Raw genomic sequence first — 26,326 nt, 5'->3', positions numbered from 1 at the left:
AGCGTACCTACGTTTGGCATTCCGAGTATGAGTACGATTCATGCCTGGGAAGCGAGGATCCACATTAATTGGTAAAGGTTTCTTATTTCGAGTCCATTTGTTCCTGATCGAACCCGTTCTCCTAGTCGGGTGGTCCCAAACCAAAACTTGGTCCTTCAATTCCACATTAAAAGAACCATCTTGGTTATCCCATTTTTCAGCCACTGTTTTTTCACAGACCTTAAGTTTCTCCTCTAGTCGGCCACTGTTTGATGAATTCCCTTTTTCAGTTCTGGAAATTGCTTGTATATTAACCATTGTTGTGGTTACTTTTGGAAATGGTTGTTGCTCCACTCCCAAAGTAATATATTTGAGCCGACCTGCCTTAATAGCCTTTTGGATCTCATTTCAAAAATGAGTGCATTGACTTGTATTATGTGTGGAGGAGTTATGCCACTTACAGTATGGCCTCCCTTTGATTTATTCCTTAGTAGCCAACCTCTGCCCCTTTGGAATTCGGATTTGACCATCAGTTAGCAGAATATCAAATATCTCATCGGCCTTTGAATTGTCAAAGGTCGGTTGCCCTTTAGCTTCAGTTCCTGGTGCTGGCTTTAACTTAGAGCATACATAAGGCTTCCCTGAAATTATTTCGGCCGCCATCTCTTCCGTTTGATCATAATCAAAGTCGTATGCCTCTGTTTCCATACAAGCCATATGTTGACCTTTATTACGCCTGAAATTTTGATCCCTTTCCCTGAAAAGAGATTCTAAACGTCCAGCCTTGGATGCAAGACTTGCTAAATCCTCGACATCATGTGCAGTGAGCGCATCTCTTAGGCGACCATGCATATTTCGAACCACTAAATTGGTCATCTCTTTTTCATTGATTATTGTAGGACATCGTCCTTTCATCAGTCGTACCCTTTCAATAAACTGTGAAGCTGATTCTTCTGGATATTGTTTCATCTCCAATAAATCAGTCAAAGAAACCGTTGGCAAGGAATTGAAAAATCTGGCATGAAATGCCATCTCTAAACCTTCCCAAGTTTGTATTTGCCCAGGTGGCAGACTTACAAACCATGAAAAAGCTGTCCTAGTTAGAGCCAATCCAAACAGTTGTAGTTTGTAAAAAAGATTGTTACCAATTTCCCCTAACTGTCCTGTGAAACGCCCCACATGCTCTATAATAGAGGATCCATCCTCTCTAGAAAAAGCATGAAAATCTGGTGGCCTGTAATTCCTTGGGAGAGGATATTCATTAGTAATCCTTTCTGGAAAAGGTCTTTGATAAGCAGGTCGGTTGGCCATCTGAGGATTTAGACCAAACTGAACCCTCAATACGTGAGCAATTTCATCACCCAAACGAAAATATTGATGATCAGGAATATTAATGGGATTTTGCACAGGAATAAGAATAGGATCCTGCACATGTCCCCCTGGCCTTTCCTCCCTTGTAATGTTCGGCTGCACATTCTCAACCCTTGGCCCCAAATTAATATTATTTGGGAAAGTCAGAGGAGTCTTTTCCCTATCTGTTCGGTTGAACGTTGTGGCGCTTGGAAGTGTGTTGTCCATATATGATGGCCCTACAAAATTTGCTTGCATTCTTGATGGTGACACCCCTGGCGGTGTCTGGGTGGGTTGAAGAGTAACCCTTGATAATGCTTGATCCAACATATTCTGCATCAGATTTTGTTGCTCGCGCAACATGATGTTCTGTTGCTCGCACAACATATTTTGCATCGCCGAGGTTTGCTGATTGTTCAATTGTTAAACATAAGCCAACCAATCGATATGTGGTTGGGGAATCTCCCCTGGATTTGGCATGACAGGTGGGGAAACATTTTCTCCCACCGGTGCTGATGATGATTGAGGTTGTGAGCTTGTCATACTGATTTTTTTTATGATTCGGCCAGACCTCAGTCGTATGAAATTCTCTAATCATGTAGGATCAGCAATCTTGCCTGCCTCCCACTGTGGTCGCCAATTTGTTGATGTATTTTTTCAACAAACAAAAAGTAAAATCTGAAAATAGGAAATTATTCTCGAACTTGATATATTTAGCATCTGAGATTAGAAATCTCTAAACACTGTACGGCATAGAAAATTAACTGGAAATTAAAATGCTGAAAATTTAAATGATGATCCCTGAATCACTGACTTTTTCGTCGTTTGAAGTTGATTGAAGATGATCTGCCATTTGCAAATTTTAATCCGTAAATACTCTTCAGAAACGGTATTGGAAACCGTCGCCGAACGGTTACAACGCCTCTTTTTCAACCGTCTGCTAACCTTTCTCCTACTGACACATGCCCCTAGCCAACCGAATTATCTTTCTCACTCACTCTCAACGGTATCCAACTCTTCGGACCGACCGCAGACCTTTCGCCCTTTTTGCCCGAACGCAACTCTTCCGCCCTTTTTGGACCGACTGCAGTCCTTACGTCTTATTGACCCGACTGCAAACCTTCCGCCTTTTTGGACCGACCGCTGACCTTATGCCTTGTTGGTTCGACTGCAAACCTCCCGACTTGCAGACCACCCGACTTGTTTGGTCCAGCCGCAAACCTCCCGACTTACAGACCATCCGACTTTTTGGTCCAGCAGCAAACCTCCTGACTTACAGACCATCCGACTGGCGGACCTTCCGACTTGTGGACCTTCCGACCTGCGGTTTCCGACCTGCGGAGCTTCTGACCTGAGGACCTTCTGACCTGCGGACTTTCCGACCTGCGGACCTTCCGACCTGCGGACCTTCCGACCCGCGGTTTCCGACCTGCGGAGTTTCCGACCTGCGGACCTTCCGACCGCGGACCTTCCGACCCGCTATTTCCTTAGAAATATATCTACTTTACCTGAATTCCCCGCAATGCCCCTCGACCAACTCGATCACCTCAATCGTTAGGCCCATTTTTCTTTTATCTTGGGCTTTTTAACCTAATTCTTAATTTCATATGTAACAACAATATATTATGTTTACAATTTCCAGGAAGGCATGGATGTCATCAAGGAAAAGATGTCTCAATTTGGAGATACACAATATAGCTATATGATGGTGCTTTACTTTTCTTAGTGCATCGGAACAAAAATAATATGATATTTGGACTTGGGTTCACTAGCATCGGTAGTGCCACCGGATTGTAGCTCATTTACTAGTGCTCCAACAACTGACGATCGTCTAATAAGTAGCTCATTCTCAAAATAATATGATATTTTGAGAATTACGCCATGATGATTATGCAGCAGCTTGAGAGAGTGAACGCCCGACCGGAACGTTGCGACCCCGATGGCAATTCTTGTGTGCCACCTGCTTGTTGATATGTGTAATAAGTATTTGAACTGTAATATTTTATGAATTCTACTATTTCAAATGTATGGTTACGTTTATTATTATTTTTTTGGTATCCATCGATTATAGAACTATGTTTATAAATATCGTGTGATTCGATCGTATGTTATTTATTATATATTTGGTTTGGTATGGTTTACTTTACGGATCAGATTTGTGTTGTCATAATATACGGTTTGGGATAGATATGAAAAACTTGAAATTTAAATTTTTTGGGGGTCAAGAAAATTACTCGCGGAAATTATTGTGTCTCAAACATCATGTTGTGAAGGAAAATTCTATGAGTAATTCTGTGAGTAAATTATTCACAGAATTAATCATGGAATCATTTCATCATAAATAATGGAGCTTGTTGACTTTTACTTATGGAATTACTCACGGAATTCATTTTGTGCGAAAACTTACTCATAGAATATTTTGTGAGTAATTATGTGAGCAAATTACTCATGACTATAATTCTATAAGTAAATTCGTGAGTAATTTACTCACAACATTATTCATGGATTTTTCTCGTAGGAAATTAGTGATGAGGCATATACTGACGGAATACTCATAGAAGAATTCAATGAGTAATCGATTTACTCATAGATATTTTATGATTGCTCACAGAAAAATTTCATGAGTAATCTGTCTTTTTTTTTGTGGTAGAATATAGTTCTTCAAGTTAAAATCTCTGATAATGGTGCAAAAATTTGATAAGTAAGTGAACAAAGTATCAAAGTATAATACATTTGTTTTTGCCATAGAGTTTGCGGTATTTATGGAATAGAATAAAGTCGAAGTTGTAGTTGTAGTTGCTTTACTTTTATTAAAGATAGATTTATAGTCCTTTTCACTGGTGAATTTTTATGTCGAACTTTTGGATTTTGTCATGAAATAAAGTCCAAGAAATATATACAGGGAGTCGACATGAACGAATTGAGCAAAGAGAATATAACCGGAACTTCGAACAAAGATGTAAAGTTTAGTATATGAAGCGAGTAAACTGAAGAATAATGCACAAACGTTATGATGAAATTAAGTGAGCAAGGGGTCACGGAATTGTGGGTGTTATGAATGCATGAGGTGCAAGAGATTTGTATGTATAATGAGGTAAAGTTTAGAAAAGTCTGGATGTAAGTGTTAGTGGAATTTTAAGCGAACATATATAGGATGGACAGGATGCAGAGTTTTCTTTTTTTTTTTTTTGCGTCTGAGATTTGTTCTGATGGTTGATGGCTAGATTATCCTGGATGAAAGATTATCCCGGATGAAATGAGCTTGGTGGTGAGAGTGTGTTAGTGAGGAATATATGTATATGCACAAAATGTTATAAAAAGGTGAATATGATCTCACTTGTTTGCTTAAGTATGGCTCTTGGCTCAATTAGTACTTGACCTTACGAGTTATAATGAAACCTTAGATTCATAGCCAAGAACATTATCTAAAAGAGAATCCACTATCGCTAGATGTCTTTGTGACATAATAAGTAAACGCCTATGTATAGTTAATTATTACTTGAATTGTATCACTAGTGGAAGTACCTCTCTGATACCTCTTTCTAGTCAAGATTCAATTTTAATCACAAATTAAGTAGGTCGACAAGTCTCTTGCATACGTAATTTCTATGAACCACCTATACTCTATAAACAATATGATGCAGGCAAAGGCATGGATTGTTAATCCCTCTCTACGGCATCGGCTCTGCTGTCCCACTGGTGTTGCTGTCCCCCATGTCTCTCCAATGAGAGAAAAACACGTAGCATTATTTTTTATTTTTCTTTAATTTTAATTTTTAAAGTAAAATTATCAAACTTGATGAAATTACAAACAGGTCCATTTCTCTTTCTTTTCATTTCCTCTTCTTTTTATCATTTACAAACTTTATTTTTTTTATCATCACCCAACCAGCCCGCTGTCGTCCAGTCCTCACTTTTTCGCCCAGGCGATGCGTCGTTGCTTAGCCTTCATCTTCTTCACACGTTTTCGCACAATCCCGTCGTCGTGCGGTCTCCCCGCTGTCAAGGCCACTTCTTCCCAGGTATACAGAGGATTTATATTTTTAGTTAATTTAGGATTTATCGTCTTCTAGATCCATAGCCGTCGCCCTCCTCTTATTCCCCAAATACACATATTGATTTATTTGGAGGGTGTCAATTGTTATTCTTTTGAGAATTCTCAATTCAATAAAATTTTGTTGATTTAGGGTTTAGATTTTATTGTTATTTCTACTAATATGAAATAAATAGATGTTACAATGAATCTTCTAGTGATCTTCTCATTGCATATTTCGTTCATTTGAGACTTTTAAATGTTCAATTTTGAAGTTTTTATTTTACTCTTTATTAATAAATTGATTGGTCTGTTGTTTTGGTAGATGATCCTTAGTCGAAAAGCTCAAAGTTAAGTTTTGACAGGACTGCAATCATGAACTGCTTTTAAGATGCGATGGTATGTGAAAGGTGGAAACCGGGAAAATCTTGTTTGGATTTAGATATTTAGGATTGTTAAGACTTGAAAGAATTAAGGGTCAAAAGGCTCCTTTAAAGTAGTCTTAACATTCTTTTGCATTGTCTTATATATTATCCAATTAAAACTGAAACATATACTTGGCTTGTTGTGGATCTAAATGTGTGATTTGTTAGATATTTCTTGTCAAAAGTAAAAAAAGGTTTTGGATTATACTGTGAAAGTTTTGTATTTTGATGGGAGCTACGCACATAGGAACATATGTTTTTCATACAATGACTAAGATAAATTGGAAAAACAAAATAAATAAAGTTTGGAGGATCTATTCAAAAAAGTTTATTGCATTGAGATTGAGGAATTGAATAGCAAAGTGGTTGAAGAATTTTTATAGTGCTATCACTCAGTTCATTGTGTTATAGATTGTTGCTATTATCCAATGGGTAGTACAATCTTTTTTTTTTTTTTTTTTTTGGGAGGTGATTATTGTAGCCATAAAATGGCTAATGTAGCCATTTTATGGCTAGAATTGCTTTGGTGGTTAAGTTTATAAGATGAAAGCTTGAAGTTCATTGTATGTTTATATGTTTATAGTTTGTGTAAATTTGATTTTGCTCACAAGTATAATGATTTGCAGAATTCTATATAATTCTTTTGGGTGAACACCAAACTGGCTTATCTTGACAAACCAAAAGATGTACCAATGGTTATCTTAGCATTTTCCTAATCAACTATGTGCAAGAAATTGTGGAAACGTGTTTGTAGAACATACAAAGAAAAGCAATAGAAAAGAGACTGAAAGCAAAGACTGAATGGATTGAAGCTCAGTGAAAAGCAACAGAAAAGAGACTGAAAGCAGATTGAGCACACAAGATTTAGACAAATGAAAATCCCAGGATGAACCAAATGAAGATAACTCTTCAGAGTACATACAAAGCCCAACCCCAATGCCGGAAGACACGAATGTTCATAAATAATAGATGTGTGTTTAATCATTTGTTAGAAAAAACTCGGCCTTTGAGGTTGTGATTACTTAGCAATTAGTTGATTATTTGTTGTTTAGTTTAATATTTCAATAATAGATACATGTTTAGCCAAATGTAAAGTTGTATTGTATTTTAAGTTGTAATGTTGTAATTACACACCTTGTATTTTTTGAGGAATTTGAGATTTATACATAAAGCATATTAATTTGCTATCATATTCTTTGTTTTCAAATTTATTGTCTGTTTTACATACGATTTTGCAATTTTTTTTAAAAAAAATTTTTGGCAATAGACAAACAACAACAACTAAATGAAATAAAAGATTGAAATAGATGTCATTCTCTGAAAAATAGGAGACCATAATCATTCTCTATCACATGCAAGAAAAATTAAAGAAACAACAATTCAAAAAAACTGAAAATGATTATATAATTGCAGCAACTAAAAAAATGCACCGAAATATCATAATCATCTACAAAATATACTATACTTAAAATGGCAGCAAAGACAACAACCCAATGACACGGTTCATAAACAAAATTCGAAAGGTGAGTCCAATCGACCAATCCAAGATGTATTAATCTGGTGTTGATAACAACCACCTCCAAATAAAAAAAAGAGACAAAAGATAGTCAGCTAATGCACAAATGGCATCCCATAAAATTATTTATTAACTACACTAAACATTATTTAAACCAAAGAAAATTTCACTAAATTTCGTCGGTAACAAATATTAAAATCAGGCTAGACTACTTTACCAACAAATTGACATTACTTAATATCCTCGTACGAGAGTTAAATTAGGAATATTTTGAATATACAATCATGTCACTCTGCAAATAAAGATAATACTTACAGCTGTGAAAATGAAGCAAGTTTCATTCCAAACTATTACATGTCGCCAAAAGATCCATAATTACGCGATGACTGAACCTGTATAAATGTAGGTGTTAGTATTCAAGTGAAAATACAACAATTTATTTCATTAAGCTACGATGTGTAATATAAATAATACCTCAAGTAATTGTGTGAAATTCATAGCATATTCGAGTCTTCGGGACATTGAGAATATATGTTTGGCATTGAATTAGGTGTTTCAATCTATAGTTAAAAATATGAATTAGAAAAACAAATCAGAACTATAAAAAATGAAAGATAAGATTTAAATTAATGTTAAAAAAAAAAAGTAAACCTGTTGTGGGGTTGTTTGATCCCACCTGAATGCAATGTCTTGTTCGTCAACAAATGGTTTATTTGTAAGTGACTGCATATGAAATAATATATTCATATTACTATCAAGTAAAATAAAGTAACTATATAGCAATACAATTAGTTCAATTTTATATCAACTAAAAATATTGTTCCTTGTACCTCATTTTGAGTTTTTTTCCTAGCATTTTTTTCCAATTCACTTTTCGGTCTTTTACCGGAGCGTATTCTTGCTTTTGTCTTTATACCCTTCACATGTATGTTGTCTTCTTTCTCCAAAGACCCTCTAACCCTTAGGCATGATTGCGTATCTCTCACATATGATTCTTCGCCCATAGCATTTTTGTTGTGTAAATATTCATTCACCTTCTCATTGGTCTTCAACAACGATTCTTTCACCAACTCATACATTTCTTTAGTTTCTGCAGCCCTTATGACCAATTTTTTGAAAAATAAACTCAAATCCTTAAACCTCGTGCTTGCCATTTTCTTTGGATCATCTTCATCTTGTTCCAATAGAACCACCCTTCCCATTTTAGCCGATTTTGTCCATCTTCTCATCACATATTTCTCTGGAATCTTGAAAACATTATTATTTGTGAGTACTTTCAACGCATGAGCACATAACAAACCGCCAAATTCAAACTTCTTGCAGCTACAAGAAACAGTTTCATTTGAGGAGTTCAATTTCACAATATGATTCTTTGATCTTCCCAAATAACTGACCTCATATACTGCTATTGTTTCTTCTGTGCCAACAAGAACCATCGCACAATCATAAGCCTTCCACAATTCTTTTTGAAAACCCTTAAAAACTTCAGGTGTATACACACCTGCAGCATGTTTCAAGATTTGAACGGGTATATGAAGGACTGGAGCACTTATACTTGCCTTGAAATCAGCCTTCAACTCTTCGTATCGGCGAGATTCAAGAAAATTTTCAAACCGTTCGAAAAATACTCGCAAAGGGTTCTTAGAACTTACATACCTTTTGATGACACTATTAATACCCTCACTACGTTGTGTCGTAGTAATATCAGCACAGAAAAATTGACGTCCATAAACCAAAGCCCATTTCTCTTTTACTCTAAACAACTTATTCAACCATTCATTCTCTAATATATCATACTTCACCAACATTTTATTCCATTCATGTAGAAATTCATCCTCTTCTTCACAATCATAAATGCATCTCCCAAAATCATGTGCAAAATCATTATATTTTTCAAATATCCCACCCAAATGTATTGCAGCATTTTGATATATATGCCAAATACATAACCTGTGACAAGTCTCGGGCCATCTTGTAGTCAATGCATTCGCCATTGCATGATCTTGATCTGTAAGAATAGTGGTAGGCTTTTTTCCACCCATGGTACTTGCAAACGTATCAAAAAGCCATTCAAATGAAGGAATGGTTTCATCGTATAAAAGTGAAGCACCAAAAATTATTGTTTGTCTATGGTGATTGACACCAACAAATAATGCAAAAGGCCGACTTTCTCTATTCTTTCTGTATGTTGTGTCGAAACTCACAACATCCCCGAAATCAGCATAATCTGCTTTCATTCTACTATCTGCCCAAAATATATTAGTTATCATATCATCCTCGTCCAATTGAATAAAATATGAAGAATTCGGATCTTTACTTTGCATTCCTTGCAAATACTCAAGCACTCCACCAGTATCTCCAAATTTTATATCTTTTGTTCTTTTCGTACGCAAATAATTCTTATGATCTTGTCTCGTAAATCCTAAGTTGTCACGGCCACCAGCTTCTTTAACCATGAGATCATGTGAGGCTTTTGGGGTAAGTCCCACACATTCTGCCATCTCAATTTAAGCCGCATGAGCATCAGTAATCCTCCTATGTGACCGAAACATATGGCTTTTCTAAGGACTTGTAAGATGATGTGTATGTTCTGAAATGAACTCAACAACTTCATATTTTGAATTCTCTCTCAGACAAATTTTTATTCTAGCCATGCAATTAAATCTTGTTATCGGCCGTGGAACTTTCACATTTTCTCTTCTCTTATCCTCTTCCCGCTTCCCTTCAGCACTACAAGCAAATATTCTGGATGTTATATTACCTTTTTTATCTTTATGCATCTTGTGCCTTTTGATTCCAAAACCTATTTCTTTAGCATAAGCTAAATAATACTGATAGGCTTCTTCCTCTTTATCAAATACCATTCCAATTTTAGGATTTCTCATTGTCGTTGTTCTATCTACATCAACATATTCAGACTTATTTTCTGTATTTGTGAAATCTAATCCATGAGATGACGAAGATATAGTCATCCCAAATTCATCAATTTCCATACCTGTAAAGTGAATCACGATTTATTTATTTAATCGCAGACAAAATCTCATGTTGTGAACTAGCACTCTAAAAAAAAGAAACCGCAAAAACTACAACCAAATTTCCATTGATATACAAACAAGAAAATCTACACAAATCAGCCCACAACAACTACTCAATTTTAAGTCAATTTATCTAAAAATAAGCATAATGTTGAAACTCCAAATTCAATTTGCATAAATAATTTTGAAATAGCTACTTCAAATATTGAGATTAGCCCAAAAATAACAACTTTTACCTAGAAAATGGGACGATACCAACGAGAACTCAACTCGGAGGGAAGTGTGAAGAAATGAAATGCGGCCGATCACGAGGGCGGCTGCTCGGTGAGAAAGGGCTGTTTGGCAATTTTGGCGGGCGACTGTTCGGCAAGAAGAAATGCGTTATTTGAAAACTTCTGCGGGCAGGGAAATCCGAAAGGCTGGAGATGGAAGAAATGAAAAGGATTGAAAAAACAGAGGGAAGGACGGCGCGTCAAAATTCTGAAAAGAAAAAGAAAAAAAATTTAGATCCAAAATGGAAGACCAATATGCAATTAAACACTAAAACTTTTTATTTAATTTACTTATTTTAATAAAATAATAAAATAAAATAAATAGAACACATGTCGCCTCTTTATTGGAGAGACATGGGGACAACAACATAAGTGAGACAGCAGAGCTCATGCCCCTCTCTACCCTTCCACAATCTTATCAAGAAAGAAACTAACTTAAACAATTCAAGTTTGAACATGAAGATATATGTGGAACAAATAAAAGAAGAAGAATACTGATACTTTATTAGTAATGAAAACAATAAATTTATTGTACATTATACTACTGAAAAGCAAGATAAGTTTTGCTGGAAAATGATTCCAGCGGAAACTAAGGAAGTGAGGAAAACTGCCATAAAATCCCTTGACCACCACACTAAACTAATGAAAAGAGTTTCTTATAGTTTTAGCTTTGAAGAATGAATTAAAATGATTGATTAAGTAATACATCTAATGCGTGAATAATATAGTTAATATGGCTAGTATATAAAGGCTAGAAGATTTGGCGGTTTGAACGGTTGAAATATCAATTGAACAACAGTTGTATTTTGGCAATTTTGTAGTTGAAATAGTTGTAACCACCATAACTCTCAATAGCTCAAGGCCCCCCTTTTCTAGAAGTTGGAGATAGGCACAGATCTTCCCCATGCTACAACAGGTCGCGCAAGACTTAGCTCTTGGAGTGAAATATGCCACTTAGAGTCACAAACACTTTCATTGTGGGTCTGGGTAGAGTAGTATTTCCGTCTGGAAGTTCACGCTCGCGGAGGTATAAGAGATGCACGCACATAGATAGTTCACTTGGACAGAAGAAGTTCGCGGCCTCTCAAACTTAGGTGGAAAACATAGTGCTTAGAGAAGTATCACTCGTTGATTTGTGTGTCTGGGCCTTTTAACGTCGTTGGATTTTGGTACTTTTGGCCTGAACTTCACATAATTCTTGACTAAAAGTTACCATATCTCATATAAAAACACTTAGATCATATCAAGCGAAATATTACAATAATATAAGCCATAAATTAGATATTGGGATAATTTTTGCACAATAATATATATAATAAACTTGTTTTGAAAGTAGAAAATATACTCAAATTTGAGGTTAATCATCAACCAACAAAACATATATGTTACTCAATCCTTACAACAAGTGATAGGGAAAAATTCGAAGAGAACAAATATTAATCGACAACCTAAGGGGAATTTGTTTTTTCAAATTAGGTGGGAAAATAGAAATATAAATATATATTTTTTTAATAAAAATTTATTTACAAAAATATATTATATGTAAAAAATGAGACATTTTTTATTATTTTAAATTGATAACTTATTTCACATAATAGTAAAAAAGTTCAAGGCGTCTTTCTTCGATTTTTGCATAACCTTTTTCTTTCTAATAAAATCTATATTAGATATTCAAAATAATTAGATTTTTTATTTAAAAAATATAAATTCATCACTTGTTATTAGATATATTTTTATTAACACTTACCAAAAAAAAATAGTCACCACGGGATGGCGGACCGTAACAATTGCATCGTAACCAATGAGAATTATGGTTACGCAAAATTCCGTAACAAAGAAAGTATTTTTGTCAACGTTTTAGATTTATTAATTATGCAAAATTGTTCATGACAATTTTCTACATGGTAAAATTTAGTTACAATAACATTAGTTACGATAAGATTTCGTATGAACAAGCATTATAAATTCATTTTTTTAATTAATTAAATTTATTATTTAAAAATTTATAGAAAAATAAAAATAAAATAAAATACATTAGTTCACTCTTTAACCCAGGAGGATTTTTTTATTGTTATTTATTTAATTTAATTGCAATTTTGGGCTCAGTTTAGTATGTTTTGGAAGATATATATTGAATGTTTTAGTTTCTATGAAAAATAGTAAATGAATAATGTTTAATGTGAAGTATAGGAAGAATAAATAATTACTCAGTTTGATGCGATTGTTTTTTTTATGTAGTTTTTTTTAATTGTATATTTTGGTTTTTTTTTTTTAACTATAGAGGAGTTAAGATAAATTTATTTATATGTGTTTAAATATTTACCATATATAATATGAATATTTGTATATAAAATTAATCTATATATATATATATATATTTTCATCAATTTGACAATACTTTCGTTTTCGTACTGTACTTTATACATTAAAAAAATAATAATGATAACCAAGTAATGTTGATATTTTATATTATTTTAAACAATTTTTTATATGACAAACAAATATTCTTACGGATATTTAAAGTGATTGTTCACTACCTTACTTATATACTTTATCTAACTAAAATTAATATTTTTCTATAAATATTATATATTATGATATCAGCATGTAACCGTGCTATGCACAAGTTATTATTATATTAAATTATATGATGCTTTAATTTTTTTTATATAAAATATTCTTATATATAAAATATATATTATTCGAATCAAATCACTTTGAAAAATAAAATACACAATAAAAAAAATTTTAAAAAAAATATTTGTAAAAAATAAGAATAAAAAAAATCGATAATAAATTAAATATATGCAAAATAAGAATGAAAAAATTTATTAGTAAAAAAAATATAATAAATAATTCTAAAAATACATAATAAACATAAATATACTAAAATAAAAATAAAGTTATATATTAAACTTTATTATAATTTTACATATGAATTTTTAAAATATTTTTTTAAATTAAAATATTCAAAATTTAAACATAATGTACAAAATAATAAGATAATTAGAATATACGGCTAAAAAATTAAATCAATTAAAAAAATACATAAAGATATTATTAATTAAAAATAAAAATAATACAATAGATGATTTAAAATACACATGTACATAAAAATAAAAATACTAAAATAAAATAATTTTTTATATATTAAAAATTATTGCAATTTTGAGCGTGTTTCGCCATTATTTGATAACTGTTAGCTGCTAGCTAATTCAATTAGCTGATAGTTGTTAGCTTATTCAATTAGCTAGTTTGACTAGCTGATTCGATTAACTGTTTGTATTATAATGTTTGGTAAACAACTGTTTGATATTAGCTGTTCATACGTAAAATGACAATTGAGGACATTTCTATTTTATGTTTTGTTAATATATTCAAATGTTCTTTTGAGTTTAGAATGTTTAACAATTTTTTGTTATTAGTTATTGAAAATTGTAAAAGTATTATAAAATTATTTATTTTTATTACAGTTAGATTTTAAAAAATAATATATTTTTATTAAAATATATAAATAGTTTTTTCCAGTAAAATTTAAAATAATAAATTTTTCGTTTATATATTTATTATGTTAGTTATCGATTAGTTCATTATATTTATAATTTTCAATAAATTTAATTTATTTAATTTATTTTTAGTATAAAATTTATATAATGTATTTTTTAATATAAAAATAAATTATTAATATTTATATTTTTTATTTTATGTTGATTTTAATAAATTTATATATTTTACAATTAAAATAATTTTTTATATAAAAATTAATTATTTTAAATTTATAAAAGTAAAACTATATTACAATAAAATATTATAATATAATTAATAAATTATCAAAATATATTTATTTGTATAAAATGCATAATAAATTTTTAAGAGCATATAAGGAATAAAAAATTTTTTACAGAAAAAGTTATTTCAAAATGTTGGGTAAGTTAGCTTTTCAGAAATTAGCTTTTTGGGTCCAAAAAGCTATTCCAAAAAACTAATTTACCAAACACCTAAATTAACTTTTTATTGGTCAAATAGCTAAAAATTATTCAATAAACTAAAAACTCTTCAAAAAACTATTTTCCAAACACCCCATTTATATATGAATTTTAAATATTCCTTCAAACGTAAAAACTTGAAATTTGAACATAGTCTGTAGAGTTGAAAAATATATATATATTTTTTCTATTTATGAAAATGGAGCTCATTTTCTTTATAAATTACATAAAGAATGAATATATTTTTCGGTAGAGAATATTCGAATATAATACTTAAAATTAAATCAACATAAAAAATATATAAGAATGAAATCACTAAAATAAAAATAATATCTTTATATATCAAATATAAATTTTTGTATGAATTTTTAACATTTTTTTCAAATCAAAATACTCAAAATTTGGATATAATTTACAAAATCGAAAAATATATTAGAGTATAATATTTCATCTGTCTCTTATCTATCTATCCGTTTATTTTTTTGCATGAAATTTTAAAAATATTAGTATTATATTGGGATGTGGTATGAATAAAGTAGAAATCACTAAAATAACCTTATTTGTATTGCGTGATGTAAAAGTAATAATATTTGTGTAATATATTGTAAATTGTAAGGGCATTTTAAACGTTAGTACAATTACTAAAAAGAAAAATAGATAGTTTATTATGAGATGGAACAAAATAGAAAAATTGATACTCTTAAGAGACGGAGTAAATATTTAGAACCAAATCAATTAATAAAAATATATGTGCAATTTAAATTTTTTTAAAAAAATTGATAAGTAAAAGTAAAAAGAATAAAATAAATAATTTTTTAAAAAAATGCACACAATTAGAATAAAAATAATAAAATAAAAACAATTTTTTATATATTAAACTATACTAGTATGATTTTCTATATCAAAGGGATATGATAAATTTTAATTTAGAAAATCTTTCAAAATAAAGAAAAAAAAAATGACGGATAAGCTAAATTAGAGAAGAAAATTTACTATGATCATATTGTATATAAGAGTTATTCACGAATGTGTATAAATACGCCTTAACTAACCAACGAAAATCACAAATTTAAAAATATAAAAATAAAAAATCAAGATAAAAAAAATAAACCAAAAAAAATCTATCACGTTTTGTAAAATTTTGGTCGAACTACAAACATTCAATGTTTTTCCAAATATGGGCAGTTTTTGAGCGAAAATCACTTTATCATTTTTTTGAACTGTTTTAGCTTCATTATTTATTAAATATCTTTAAATGTAATTAGATTGGGCTTTCAATAATTTGAGTTTACCAATATATATATAATTATAGCAACAAATTCTAATTTTATCCAAATAAATAATATTATCACAAATTAATTATGCAAATTCAATATTTACAAAATAAAATTTTTTCAAAAATCCTTGTCAAATATATATATATATATGAGCAATGAGTTTTTATTTATTTTTTATCATTACAAATTATTTCTTCAAATTAAACTTGTCATGTATTGATGGTGGTTGTATTCATGTGGTTACTATGGTTATTAGTTACTGTCGTTATTTGTAAATTTTGTTATAATAAAAAATTATAATATAGAAATTTGGTTTGTAAAAATGAAAAAAATATTTTTATTTGTATATACAAATCATATTTTTATGAATTTTGTATCCTCTTCATGTTGATTAAAATTCAGGAGGATCCTGAATGTTTTTAATCCGTTTGATCATTTCTACCAGCAATTCAACAATTGAGTTTGATCGAGGGTATTTTGGAAAATTAAAAAATTAATTAAGATATCTAATAAAAAAAATCAATTAGAAAAAATTATCGTAATTACCTCCGATAATTTCGGGATTAAGTTTTTCTTAAATAAGATAAAAACGTTTGCAAATAATTACTTTCAAAATCGGATACATTCAAATTATAATGATGTATACAGAAAATGATGTCTCTATAATTACTTTCAACTCTTCATACTAGTAGGAGGTTGATCAAGGGCAAATTAGTTTAATTCAACACTTTTAAATTTGGATAAAGTAGAATGCTCTTTATCTTGTTGGTTTCAAATATAATTTCATAGAACAATCGATTAAATTATATTAGAAAATTAAAAAAAACTGTCTCAAGAAAATAATGTAAACTATTTTTTTTAAAAAAAAATTTTAGGCTACATATCATTCGCACAAATATTGAATTCGAAAATTAGGATAAATTTAATGTATCTAATTGAACTAATGGAAGCCTGCAAGTCCATCGATTAAATAATTCTTGTGTACAACTATTGATACGTTGAATGACTAATACGATTATGATGCATGTACATTTAGAATATGATGTTCAGAAGATAGGTATATGATGTAATAAATATTCGTCAATACGTTACTTTCGCGATCGATAAAAAAAACTTACCAAATTATGTAATTTCTAAAATGTTATCTTCGTCCACAACACACTGGAACCGACCGATGCTTTATCTTGTTTTACGTTCCGATTTCTTCACAATTTATTTTCTAGGATTGATATCGGTGAAAAAAGATGGAGTTATCTTTTTTTTTTTTTTATGTGAACCGACTAAAATTAAGAATACGACATGCATCTATCTATATTTATATTCCTTTAATTTATGCTAAAACAAAGCATTAATTTATTAATTATAAAAATCAAATTACATATCTACCCTTATCTGCAATCTCGATTGCATCTGTTGATTAAAATTTTGATCTGACGGCTGAAATTTTTTTAGGATAGTCCTGAACATTGTATTTAGGACCATACCCGAATTATATTTTTATATAGGAAAGTAAGTAGGTAATATAAAAATAATGAAGATATATAATATATTAATTTATTTTTAAAAAATAAACTATTAATTTTTATTTTTTTTAAAAAAAACGCACTCTTATATTATGAGTAGTGAGTGAATAGTAAAAAAATTATCAAATAAAAAGTAGAACATTTGAAATTAAACATTTAATTTTTTTAATAATTATTTAAATTTTCATTAAAATTTATTTTGTTCTGATACAGAGAATTATTTTAAAAATATAAAATATTATTTTGGAATCACAATTCCCAAAAATTCTTGGAACCAAAATAAATATATATATTTTTTTTGATAACGTGAGAATTCACAGTCACAGCCACTACTCGAGAGTGAGCACTTGGTAAACCCTCGTTGAATCTAATACCCTGCAAACTGGGTAAATATATATAAAATATATATATATTTTTATGACGTAGGAACCCGCAATCGCTACCGAAAATAGGTAAACCCACGACAAACCATGTGTAGCAGGTGACTTGAAGCATCGAGGTTTTGAACCCATAATGACCTCACACGTCCAATCCCCATGTCCAATCCCTATGCTAGGTAAAATATATATATATTTTTATGACGTAGGAACCCGCAATCGCTACCGAAAATAGGTAAACCCACGACAAACCATGTGTAGCAGGTGACTTGAGGCATCGAGATTTTGAACCCATAATGACCTCACACGTCCAATCCCCATGTCCAATCCCTATGCTAGGTAAAATATATATATTTTTTTATTATACGAACCAAGGTTTAAAAAGTACTTTTTTCATCCATTAAAATTAATCTATTTGGGCTCGGCACGAAAATTAAGACAAATGAATATTTTATTGAAAAAGTGATAGATAGTTGAGGGTATTTTTGAAATTTTAGTTAAAAAAATTAAAGCAAATGAATAGAGAATGTAATAAAGTTAGTGATATTTGTTGTAAATAAGTGTTGAATAGAGGGTAATAATTAAATGTTAGATTTGTTATTTTGTCAAAATTAATAATATGATAAATTCGATGGACAATAAAAAAAAAGTGAATAAATTTGGCTGACGGTCGAGGACAATTAAGAATAAAAAGTTGCTCTAAATTTAATTTTATTATTAATAGTATTTAAATAATTGAGAGAGTATTGTAATAAATCCCCTTGAAAATTAATCTGATTTCCTCGGAAGCTAAAACAAACGCTGCTGCGTTATTTTAATTTGTTTGTGCGTGTCGGGTGGGTTGGGTTCGGCGGCGACTGCACAGAAGAAAAGATGGGGTGGATAGGCGACCAAATGGATTCCATTAAATCTTTGAATTTCCGGCAAGTTCTAACTCAAGCCATCAGCCTTGGTTCGTATAATCAACTTACTTTTGTTTGTTATCGACTTTTTTCTTTTTCTTTTTCTTTTTTTGTTTTTCTTGCGGAGATCTTATTGATTTATTTGTCTGTGTGTCTGTTGAATGAATGATTTAGGGTTTTTTTTTTTAAGTTTGCATCCTTAGAGAATGCTTTGCTGCCGCTTCTTTGTTGCTGAAATTACTACTTTTTTATATATAATTTTCGATTCTCCTTGTTTTGACCCAGTTTTAGTTACGACTGTGAAAAGATTTAGTTGACTCACTTTTGTGCGCTTCGCATCGATGCAGCAAGGGATTGATAGATTTTTGGGAGAGAAGATAAAGACATTATGTGATGAATTGACTCTGACATATTTTTTCTTAAAAATTACATCTGCATTTAAGTTTAGATGGAAGTGTGCAACTGCATTTGGTCAGGAAGATGTTGCTGATTTATATGCTAAGGTCTCTTTCTTTTGTTCTGTAAAATTTTGTGACGGTAGTGTAGTAGCTAACTGTTTCCAGCTTTAAGTATTCTTCTGCAAATGCACCTGCCAAGAATTTGATTATATGTATGATTTCTGAGATCTCTCTGTCTGAAAAATTTCTTATGAAAATTGATGCTTGTAGTAATTAGATTTTGAGGTTGTCACTTTCAGTTAAATCTTCAGCATTTAGGAAAGGTTAGCTTTCTGGGATGCAAATCTTTCACTTGCTCAAATTTGATGCTTGTTCCCATTATCATTTACTTATAATTCTGTGTCGAGGCACACTTATTTGTTAAAGATGCGAGGAGTTTGTCACTCTCTGTTAAGGGTCATAACCAACTCTCTCTAAGAAGTATCTGACCACAGTCGTATCGCTTATCATTTCTTCCAGGTATGATTGTTACATCAGCCCTAATAATATGGAAAGGGCTAATGTGCATTACTGGCAGCGAATCACCTGTAGTTGTTGTGCTTTCTGGAAGTATGGAGCCTGGATTCAAAAGGGTAAGCCCTTGCTTGTGCTATCATTTAGCTACTGCTCCTTGGGATACTGATTTTTACCCTTTTTTCTATCTTTAGTTGACTAAATCATTTTTAAATATTATGTTATCATTGATGTTTTTTTGGATGCTTTATTTTTGCATCCAAAATCCACTTTGTTCAGCTTTCAGCACTTTGAGGGTTGGATGAGGGATCGAAGATTTTTGTTTAACCAACATAAAAAATAACTTAAAAGTAAAAATCACCCAGGATTTATCTATGATTCTGCCTATATATATTTTGACTGTTCTTGTTCTTATGCATGTCTTCTAGAACTTCAAATTACCAAGTGCTGATGAAGTCTTAATATCTCTAATAGATGGTTTATTGAGAAACTTCACATGCTTTTTAATTTTCATTATATATAGATATGTGGTGTGTGTGTGTGTGTGTATGTAATATTTGGTTTAATTGTTATTAGGGTTGTTTAGACTATAGATTTTTTATTCAACCAAAACAGCTTACATTTACTCTTTTTTATTTTTAAATTAATTTAACTTAACAATTTTCTAATTGTAAATACACTTATCAAAATTGTGTGACACAATACTTTTTTCGTAATTTTAACTTCATTGTTTAATCTATTTCAGGGTGACATTCTCTTCCTGCACATGAGCAAGGATCCTATCCGTGCTGGAGAGATTGTTGTGTTTAATGTTGATGTGCGTGGTACAAGTATCACATTTTCTATTTGTCATATACGTCTTGGTTATTATTCCTATTCCATTCCAACTTTTATCCAAAATGGCTCCTTAAGCCAATATGATATGATGAAAATGTTTCTTTTACTTAGACTGTTTCAGAAGCTTTCAAGCTTTGTACTGCTAATTCAGGCTTTATGTATTTTCTTCCAAAAATATATTGGCTGAAATATTAAGAAATCATGCAATCTGAGGGTATGTTCACTTTGAAGTTTTGTTTAGCTCTTCAAATTGGGTTTTGGTTTAAATAATTTTGATGTTAATTTTGTTGAAATAGTGTATTTTATTTGGGATTGTGAGATTTGAATGGTTAAAAAGTAAAGAAAAAAGCCAAAGTGAACACACCATGAAAATCTCAGCCATTTCGAGACATGTTTAACGTTCTGGTATCCAGTTGATTTTTCAAGACAATCCATGTATTCAAAAAACTTAGGATTGTGGTTTTTCTCTGTGCTCTTAATAAATAAAGAAATTTCTCTCATCTAAGCAGATATCAATTACCGCCACCATCAAGTTAATGTTAGTCATAACCATATGTTTAATATCCAGTGTTGTGATCATGTTTCTAATATGTAATTACATATTTTTGCCTCTCTCAGGGACGTGAAATTCCTATTGTCCACCGAGTTATCAAGGTATGATGGTTAATGTCTTTAATGTCCTTGTGATTCTTTGATATAGATATAGTAACAGTATTGGATGTGATAGCTGATGTTTTCTTTCCCCTTCGAGTTCTATATACAAATTTACACACATTTGTTTTATGTATGAGTCATTATCCAAATTCCAATCGCCTTTAGATTTAAGGATAGAGCAGCGAAGATAGAAATGTGAAACAGATCAATTCTAGGAAATAGTATTTTGGTGAGAACCTGTGGAATAAATTAAAATTGTGGGATATGTATCAAATGAAGTGGGAATGGTCCTTTTATGTACAAGCATTTTATATTTTCTCCTTTCGTCTTAACTGAATCTGTATCCTTTGATACAGAGTTACATTTATATTCAAGTGCATCGATGTCTGCATCAATCCATAACAGCATTTAATATTATTTACATTGAAATTATCTCATAAATGTTTCTACTTTCGTTTCTGATTATACATACATCAGCATGTTCATCTATATTTGTCAGTGTTTATTATTCTTAACAACAGTGCTTGATAAGAAATATTAAGAAGACCTAATCCCTGGTTTATCCTTTTACTTGCTTTCATGATACACTCAATTCTCATGTTTTTTCATCTTTCTACTAAAATTTATTTAGGTTCACGAACGTCAAGATACAGGAGAAGTTGATGTTCTAACAAAAGGTATGTATTTGACTACTCAAATTTAGCTTCCCCCAAGACAGTTCTGAAAAGACTATGCATGTTTACCATGCTTGATAGGATATGTATTTTATCATCAGCAATGATTCTATACTCTCATCCTATTCTTCGTAATACACATCCTCGTATGCACACTACTAAACAAATGAATTAAAAATATTTTGAAATCACAATTTGTTTTACGTTTATGCATGCTTGTGCAAGCTGGGTGGTTATGCTGTGAATTATGCTCTTAAAATCATATTGATAGGAATAGATATGATACATTTATATATGTGTGTGTGTGTGTATGTGTGTATTCTTTTCAAATGTATATGTGCAGTTATTAACATCTCTAACTGATCTACCAGGAGACAATAACTTTGGGGATGATAGACTTCTATATGCTCATGGTCAGCTCTGGCTGCAAAGACATCATATTATGGGAAGAGCTGTTGGGTAAGTTTGTAATCGATATTTTTAGTACTTTTCCCGAGTTTCTGATAGCAGGTTGTCTGATGTTCAGGTGTTATTAGTTTATGTAAAAAGTTAAAAGATGTTCAAAGTTAGATGTTGCTACCTTTTCTGAAGCAAAAATAGTATACTACAAGAAATTCAAATATAATGAATCCATAGTTTATAAGTTGTATCTTGAAGAAGCAGATAGATGTCCGATTGCTCCCTTATTCACAATTGTTATAAAGATTCTGAGTTTTAATACAGACTTGGTAGTTGGTACAGCAAGCTGACTTACAACAGAGAACCTCAGTGTAGTGCAGACTTTGTCACATGGCATTGGTTATAGATCGATGTAGTTATACCTACTTGGTCGAGTCCAGTTCTCCTTTCCTGGCTTACATATCCTGTACTATGCTTTAAATTCTTTTATAAATAAAGTACAAGTTCTCAAAATAATAATAGTAATAACTGATGTCATTGGCTATGTAGAAGAAACTTTGCATTAGCATTAGAGAAATTATTAAACTGACCTTCAGAGAATTGCATATTCCTCTGATGAGTTATGTGGAGCCAAGAGGTTCTTTTTTATTTGGTGGGTCATGAAACCTAAATAACAATCATCTTAGTTTGACTTTAGGTGTAACATTAGCTTCTTTTTTTTCCTTTTATTTTCTGCATATCTCTAAGATTCCTACCCTTGTTCATAAATATCATTTTTGTTTCTTTTTCTCATTCTGGTACGGTGAAAACCTGTTTTTAGTGGTGGAACTGAAACTAACTTGACGAATTCGTAGGCCATGTTTAATTACATTTGAGTTGCTTTGGTCAGAATTTATATTAGATAATACTTCCTCCGTCCCACTTAATATTGTCTACTTTAGGTTAGGCACGGAGTTTTAGGGTATTGGATAATTAGTAATAATTAATAAGTGTATTAGTAAAAATAATTATAATTTAATAAAAATAATTATAGATTAAGATTAAAATGACTAAATAATTTAATTAAAATAAAAAATATATAAATTATAAATTTTAAAATGTGATTAAAGTGTAAAATTATATATCCAAAAACAAAAATGACAAATTATGTGAGACGGACGAAAATAGAATGTAATACCTCGGCCTGCTCAAACCGGAGTGTCACCGTCATGCCATACCGGAAGACTCATTCATCAACCAACGAGCCCTACGTTGTGGCGCTAAGGCTAAAATAACCAATACAAACAACTAATTAGAGATTTAAAATTAAAGCGCCCTGGCTTATCATTTAAATAAGTAAAGTTCGAGTAAAAAACGTAAGTTGGAAATAGTTCAAAAGACATTAGTTCTTAAACATTAATAATGAATTTCAAAACCATTCTGGAAGGTAAAGTAGTTCTAGTTCTGCCCGATGGATCATATTACGTGGATGCATCATTTAGGCATAACGGAAGCACCATCACCTACAAAATGGTTCGTAGAAGGAGGGTCAACACGATGGTTGAGTAAGCACAATTAATCGAAGATAAATTAATATTGTATAAGTCATGATTCAGGTGTAAATGCCACAAAATTATTTGAAGAAGATAATTTGAATAAAATGTCACATATCACATAAGGACAAGTCTTTTAGTGTCTCCCTTATGTCTCCTTTTTATTCTCAAGTAATTGTGATGAACACATCACGAAGAAAACTCCACTAGGCCTTAATTAGGGCTGGCTCGACCCGATTATCCAATTTTATTACTTCGTATGTCACGTCACATAATTACACATAACAAACATATGGTCATAACCCTCAAGAAGAGCTCCACAAGATGTACCTAAGGGTTTGAAGCTCAAAGTACATGTAAGTCAATTTATTTATTAGTTTGTGATGGACGCCAAACGACCCACAACCCTCTAGTCTCCAATATAACATACCAAGAGGGGATTGGACGCAATCCATCCCTCCATCATGGATGACGGTCTAAAGACATTATCATCGTGAATGACAAGCACCTCGGAATCACCCAAAAAGGGAACCCGCCATCTCGATCCCTCGGCCTAGTCCATTCGGGTTTTAGTTTGTGGTTAGCTAGTTATCCTAACATACCGGTATACCCTCACATGTTTGCAAGGCACAGAGGTGGAATTCTATGCCTTATCATCCAAACAATCGACGAGTTTGATCGGATTCGACAGATAATTTCAATTACCAATTTGACCAAATACTCAACATGCTATTAGACAAATTTAAAAGAGAGCTTTAAACTCAAACCTTTCCAATTGCCAACATCTAACCAAACAAAAAGTAGGATATTAAAACTCAACAAGTTCGTTATAATCTCATTTTATTTCGCCAAATAAACATTTGAATAATATGTCCATCCTGATAGACATAATCTACCTCTAAAAATCATAATCTTTAAACATAATCATAAATCTTTTTCCAAAAAAAACCATAATTAGGTTAGTGCAAAACTATGGTTTCAAACCCATTCCATAAATTCTACGATTGTCAATTTAAAATACTATAATAATCTTTACATAAGCCCTAGGGGACATTATAATCAGCTTTCTAGAAAAAAATAGCAAAACCTAATACTTTTAAAGCAAATCCATATGAAAATAATTTTAAAAAATATCAACAAAAGGGGTTTAGGGATTAGAACATATCAATTATCTAAGATTAATCCCACTTACCTTAAGAGAAAAATCCAAGAGGAGAAGAGTCTTGAGAAGAAAACCTCAAGGAAGAAGAGGAAGGTGTTGGGCCCCATGCTGGAATGCTGCTCCCTATTTCTCTCTTTTAAATAAAATAGACATGGGCCTTCTTACCTAGTTACTTTTTTTTATTTCTTTTGGGCCCAACTTTGGCCCAAACACCGTAACACCCTTAATTTTAATCAAATTATAATGTTTCTCACACCAAAAGCCCAAACAACTTAAGCCCCAAATAATATCTTCCGACTCCGGCATCGGATTCTGGCCAGCTCCGGAAAGCTCCGGAGAACTTCTGGCGATTATTTTTTGGGGTATTATATAGAAAGAGTGGACAAATTAAGTGGGATGGAGAGAGTAGTAATTTGAGTTGATTTGGTCAGAATTTTCTATTACATGTATGTTTGGCAGGCTTATTGTCTTTGCCATGTCTTGCTTTGCTTTCATTTGTTATAATCATATTTGCTTTTCTTGTGATGCAGCTACTCATGATATTGGCACAATGATACCTCAAATTCAAACTATGTGCACTTCTATACATTGTTATCGATATTCTACAATTTTGGCCTTTTGTTGATTGTATACAGTTTTTGGTTTTTCATTTTTTTTTTCATGTTCCATTGTGCAGCCCCATGTTAAATCAATGTTTTGTGTGCTTCATCTTGGCAGGTTTTTGCCTTATGTGGGTTGGGTGACGATAATCATGACCGAAAAGCCTATCATAAAGGTTAACTTTTTGTAACAAAATTTGATGATGTTGCAGCATTTAAACAATAAATCACCTCAAAGTTACTTCCATCAAAACAGACATGTATTTACTCTTGAATGATTTATTAAGTCATCTCAGTTTGTCTCTGACTTGGTTTTCGTGTTGCAGTATATACTGATAGGTGCTTTGGGTTTGCTGGTGATCACTTCAAAAGAATAGCCTAAGGTGATTGATGGAAGAGGAGGAATACAGGTGATGAGTCGTATATTCTTGGACAATTTTCGAAGTTGCGATGGATTTGTGTCCTGGAATTGGGAATTGGGAATCGGAATGTGTTGTTGGATGAGGAAACTAACTACAATGGGAGGGGTGGGGAGGGGAGTAGAGTATACTTTTAATTGTTAAGTGGGTTATGTAGTTCTCTCTGTCTGTGGATCAATTTGAGTATGTTAAGTGTTGTTGGATTACTTACTGCAACATATTTTTATGGTTAATGGGTGGAGTGGGGTGGGGTATAAATGCATTGCTGCTTCTTTTCTAGTTTAATGTCATTTTAGCAAGCAAGTTGAAGCCAGAGAAATCAGTAACCATATCAGCCTTGTCTAGTATACCTATCTATCTGTCTTCGTAAAGTTCCTTCACAGGAGATTTAATAGTAAACCAAAGTAATTATTAAAACATCATGTTATATTAGTATAAACACAAAGAGCAAACACATCTAATGA

At 31.5% G+C, this 26,326-nt stretch overlaps 2 protein-coding genes across 2 annotated transcripts; one reads left to right on the top strand and one right to left on the bottom strand.

Annotated features, from left to right (window-relative positions):
* Nucleotides 1-7,653: 7,653 nt before the first annotated feature.
* Nucleotides 7,654-10,296, bottom strand: LOC127249171 (protein FAR1-RELATED SEQUENCE 5-like). Its single transcript, XM_051271865.1, has 3 exons — nt 10,065-10,296; nt 8,134-9,797; nt 7,654-7,695 (listed from the first exon to the last, which is right to left on the bottom strand). The coding sequence occupies exons 1-3, from the start codon at nt 10,294-10,296 to the stop codon at nt 7,654-7,656; spliced, it is 1,938 nt and encodes a 645-aa protein (XP_051127822.1).
* An 8,261-nt stretch (nt 10,297-18,557) lies between these two features.
* LOC127249349 (uncharacterized) lies at nt 18,558-26,068 on the top strand. The gene is made up of 8 exons (XM_051272100.1): nt 18,558-18,725; nt 19,593-19,705; nt 20,332-20,403; nt 21,042-21,077; nt 21,709-21,754; nt 22,123-22,210; nt 25,562-25,619; nt 25,770-26,068. Exons 1-8 carry the CDS (start codon nt 18,647-18,649, stop codon nt 25,818-25,820), a joined length of 543 nt encoding a protein of 180 aa, XP_051128057.1. The 5' UTR covers nt 18,558-18,646; the 3' UTR covers nt 25,821-26,068.
* Nucleotides 26,069-26,326: the final 258 nt, after the last annotated feature.

This window comes from Andrographis paniculata, unplaced genomic scaffold (genome assembly GCF_009805555.1).
Source record: "Andrographis paniculata isolate CXL003 unplaced genomic scaffold, ASM980555v1 Contig35END, whole genome shotgun sequence".
In the NCBI taxonomy this organism is placed as follows: domain Eukaryota; kingdom Viridiplantae; phylum Streptophyta; class Magnoliopsida; order Lamiales; family Acanthaceae; genus Andrographis; species Andrographis paniculata.
Note: the sequence above shows the minus strand (reverse complement) of the source record. Positions and strands in the feature narration are given on the sequence as shown.

Coding starts and splice junctions, on each gene's coding strand:
- LOC127249349 (XM_051272100.1), top strand. CDS start 18,647: ATGGGGTGGATAGGCGACCAAATGGATTCCATTAAATCTTTGAATTTC. Junction 18,726..19,592: donor AACTCAAGCCATCAGCCTTG/GTTCGTATAATC, acceptor CATTTCTTCCAG/GTATGATTGTTACATCAGCC. Junction 19,706..20,331: donor TGGAGCCTGGATTCAAAAGG/GTAAGCCCTTGC, acceptor AATCTATTTCAG/GGTGACATTCTCTTCCTGCA.
- LOC127249171 (XM_051271865.1), bottom strand. CDS start 10,296: ATGGAAATTGATGAATTTGGGATGACTATATCTTCGTCATCTCATGGA. Junction 9,798..10,064: donor GATGCATAAAGATAAAAAAG/GTAATATAACAT, acceptor TTGAGATGGCAG/AATGTGTGGGACTTACCCCA. Junction 7,696..8,133: donor GGAAAAAAACTCAAAATGAG/GTACAAGGAACA, acceptor ACATTTATACAG/GTTCAGTCATCGCGTAATTA.